The sequence below is a fragment of the Sinocyclocheilus anshuiensis genome, unplaced genomic scaffold (genome assembly GCF_001515605.1).
Source record: "Sinocyclocheilus anshuiensis isolate Anshui unplaced genomic scaffold, SAMN03320099.WGS_v1.1 scaffold766, whole genome shotgun sequence".
Classification (NCBI taxonomy): Eukaryota; Metazoa; Chordata; class Actinopteri; order Cypriniformes; family Cyprinidae; genus Sinocyclocheilus; species Sinocyclocheilus anshuiensis.
The window spans coordinates 91,694-95,541 of record NW_015546060.1 but is presented as its reverse complement, the minus strand read 5'-3'; the positions used below and the strand labels follow the sequence as shown (position 1 = coordinate 95,541).

Sequence of the window (3,848 nt, the reverse complement as noted above, 5' to 3'; positions counted from 1 at the left end):
TGTGGTGAGAAAGGAAAAAAGAAGCATCCAGACCATTACAAAAACCTCAACGCCCAAATGATTCACCAGTTTTTTGGACTAGACTGCACTTTTTCTTTAACAAAAAAGGAAACTACCATGACGCTAATACCATAACTAGTGGTTGACCGATATATCGCCAAGGCCGATATATCGGCCGATATTTGACATTTTTCAAATATCGGCATCGGCCGATAAGTTTTTCTGTTTGGCCGATGTGTTCGAGGCGGGACTTTTATTTTGACTGCGCTGAGAACAGCAGAGCCTGAGCACACAGTGCTCACATTCTCCCTCTTGTTCGCTGTCGTCGTTCAGTTCTGTCTAATATGGATATAAGTCTATCTAATAATCAGATAGAACTGTTAAACAAATGAATTAAAACGATTGCTTTAATATTATTAGTAATAGAAAGGCAAACATTATAATACTTTCTTATTTGCCGTCAGCATTCAGCAAACACGCATTTATATCATTTAAACAAATCTTTGAATGACTAATGAACATTTAATTTCACAAACCTTGCAGACTTAGTCGAATCTAGTTGAGATTTTGTGAAGTGTGCATTTGTATCCTGCATGATCGCGTGTTCTCTGTGTGACGGTCGGTTGGTGCAAATTGAATGCTGACAGGAGGAGAGTTCAGCTTCAGTGGAGACGCGCGATCGACAACTTTAAACTCGTGATTTTCAAATTATGCTGCGCTTTATGCAGTTGCCCACTGTCAAATTCATGTCATTTTCATTGCGTGCTGTATGTAAAATGAGTGTTACCTTGGCTTTATTTGAAAAAAAATAATAATTATTTCCCAAATTTCCCAGAATACTGAGTGCCCTGTTGGTTACCGTGTTTATTTCCTTTTTAATTAGATTTTTATTAAATATTTATTTATTTGTGAAAAATGCTTTGTCTTCTAAAGTATAAGTATGTTTATTTTACACAATTATTTTAATCCATTTTCAAATGATTTCAGATTTCTTAAATATAAATTAAAATAAATAAAATTATATCGGCTTTATATAGGGCCATCGGCCACCCTGCTTTCCAAGATATCGGCATCGGCATCGGCTGTCAAAAAACCCATATCGGTCGACCACTAGACGCTAATATAGTTATCGCTCTTAAAAAGCATCAGGATTTAAAACATCAGGTGACAAAACTGCAGCTCATTCTTATAACAAACAATGTTATCGTCCGTTGATGTGGACGCTAATATAGTTATCGTTCTTAAAAAGCTTGAGCATTTTAAGTGGCAGCCAACAAAACTGCAGAGCGCACTTGCATTAAACAATGTTATCGTCTGTTGATGTGGAATGCCAAGTTATCGTTCTTAAAAAGCTAGTGTTTAAAGCAGCCGGCATCAAAACTGCAGCATGTGCTTATAACAAACAGAGCGTTATCGTCCATTAGTGTGGATGCTAATATAGTATCATTATAGTTTTTGTTCTTTGTGTGAATGGGCCTTTAACTGTGGATACCAATGGGATGTTCATGTAAGATGCATTTTGCGCAACAGATTGAGTTTATTGTTGCTCGTGGCAGAATTCTCAAAATAGATATGATGTAGTTGCCCAAAATGCTAAATGCTAATTTAAGCCCTGTTGCTAAAAAACTCTGAATCAATAAAGATTTTGATTCGTTCATCTAGGTGTTTTCTTCCAAGTTGAGGAAGTCCATCATTTTGGGAATGATGTGAGAGGGTGGATCAGTCTGTCAGGCATTTGATGGGTGTCCGTGAACTCATCATGTCACTGTGTGCTTCCGTCACATTGTGGGAAGAACCTGCGCAGATGTTCTGTGTTTTTGAGAAAATGAAGTGTGACATGAGTTCCACACCATTAGGGTTGGGTATCGAAAACCAAATTTCCAAGAACTGGGTATTCGATAAGACGCGTGCATTTAGATTCTGCTTAACGATTCCTGCGTTCGTATATATATATATATATATATATATAATATAATATAATATAATATAATAGTTTGTGATTAATTTAATCACATCAATATTTGCTGAACAATGCCCCATATGAAGACATTTACACTTGATTACATTTATATTAGTTTAATATACATTACAAAGTGGCTGTTAGAAACATTGATTGAATTGCTCTAACGGTTTGAAAACCCCATATTAATTTATTTATGTGTTGGAGTAATTATGTGATTTTTTTTTTTTTGTGTCTGTGTTATTTTTTACATTTATATTTATTTAATTAATTAAATCACATTAATTTTCAACTGCACCAGATTACTTAATTTAATCTTGCTTAATTGAAAGCCCTAATTTTTTTTGTTTAATGAATTCTACTTTTAATTTAGCAGCTAAATTTCAAAATGCGCTATGCGGAATCCATGTTTTGAGTTTATGCATGTTCTTTACTGATATTTACTTTAATTACTCAGGTAAACAAGATAACAAAATGAAAAGCAGTTTCTATTTTCATTAAAGAATATATTTGCCGTCTATATGGTATTATGTTTGTTAATATTTATTCTAATATTAATATGCCATTAAACGTATACATACTAGCATTCAAAATAATTTTTTATATTTTAACAGATTTTACTCCAGTGTCATATGAGCACCAAATCAGCATGTTAGAAATAGGATCAAGAAATATTTCTTATTATTATCAATGTTGAAAACAGTTTATGCTTTTTTGTGGAAACCATACTTTTTTTCAGGATTTATTGATAAATCCAATAATCACTCCGCTGCACATTCAACAGAACAGCATTTATTTGAAAATTACATCTTTTGTAACATTACAAAAGTATTTAATGTCACTTACGATCAATTCAATGCATCCTTACTGAATAAAAGGTTTCATAAAAAAAAAATGTAAGCATTAATAAAAAAAATAAAAAATCCCAAAACTTTTGAATGGTAGTGAACTTTTTTTTTTTTTTTTTGCTGTGGTATTAATTAATATAAAGAATTCTTAAATTTTACTTTTACTGATATTGACTTCATAAACTTGGCCATAAACATGCTCCTTACCTCAAATCTCAGATTTCAACCAATTTATACCAGCCTGCATTTCCAAGAATGCTTTGTGACTGAGCACCCGTGAGGTTTCAACATGCACCGAAATTAATTGCTGTAATGTGTTTGCTTGTCCATCTAGAATGGGAGAGCCAGTGGAACTGCATTTTTCTCACTTGAAGTTTGGGACCAACCCAAAATACACAATTTAAAGAACCTAACCACCCTTTCTCCTCTTTTTTTTCTTGCAGGTTAGCTTTATATGTGTATGAGTACTTGCTGCATGTTGGCGCACAGAAATCAGCACAGACCTTCCTGTCAGAGGTAAGTGGTATCGCATAATCAACTTTCCCAAGCAAACAATTGTTGTTGTGTACTCAGGAAAAACTCATATTAAAGGGATAGTTCACCCAAAAATGGGTTATATTGGATTTTTTATCTTATTGGAATCGAAACTAGGAATCGATAAGAATCGGAATCGATAAGCGGAATTGGAATCGGAATCGATAAAATTCAAACGATACCCAACCCTACGCACCATACTTAAGTGTTAAAAATTACCGTAATTAAATTAGAAGCGAAACTCTGACATCTTTTCCTGCATTGCACAAAAGTACGACTTTGTTGACAGCTGTATATATATTTGAGGGGAGCTCCTAAAATGAGTACGTCTGATGAAACGCCAAGAAATAATTCCGACGTTTGAGGGGAAAATGAGTCCTTGGTATTTGATCCTTGAATCTGTTCTTCTGGAGATGCTCTTTAAATAGTAATGGGGAGTGTTGTATGTGGACAGATAATGCATTTTTGTTTGGGCTGTCAATTTTTACAATTTTCAATTATATAAT

General features: G+C 33.8%; 1 protein-coding gene across 1 annotated transcript in view; it reads left to right on the top strand.

The window, feature by feature from the left end:
- LOC107699392 (single-stranded DNA-binding protein 3-like) overlaps nucleotides 1-3,848 on the top strand; it is a 70,509-nt gene that overhangs the window by 7,554 nt on the left and 59,107 nt on the right. The window contains exon 2 of the mRNA XM_016500629.1: nucleotides 3,252-3,324. Within this exon, the coding sequence (XP_016356115.1) occupies nucleotides 3,252-3,324 (73 nt within the window). The remainder of the gene's footprint in view (nucleotides 1-3,251; nucleotides 3,325-3,848) is intronic.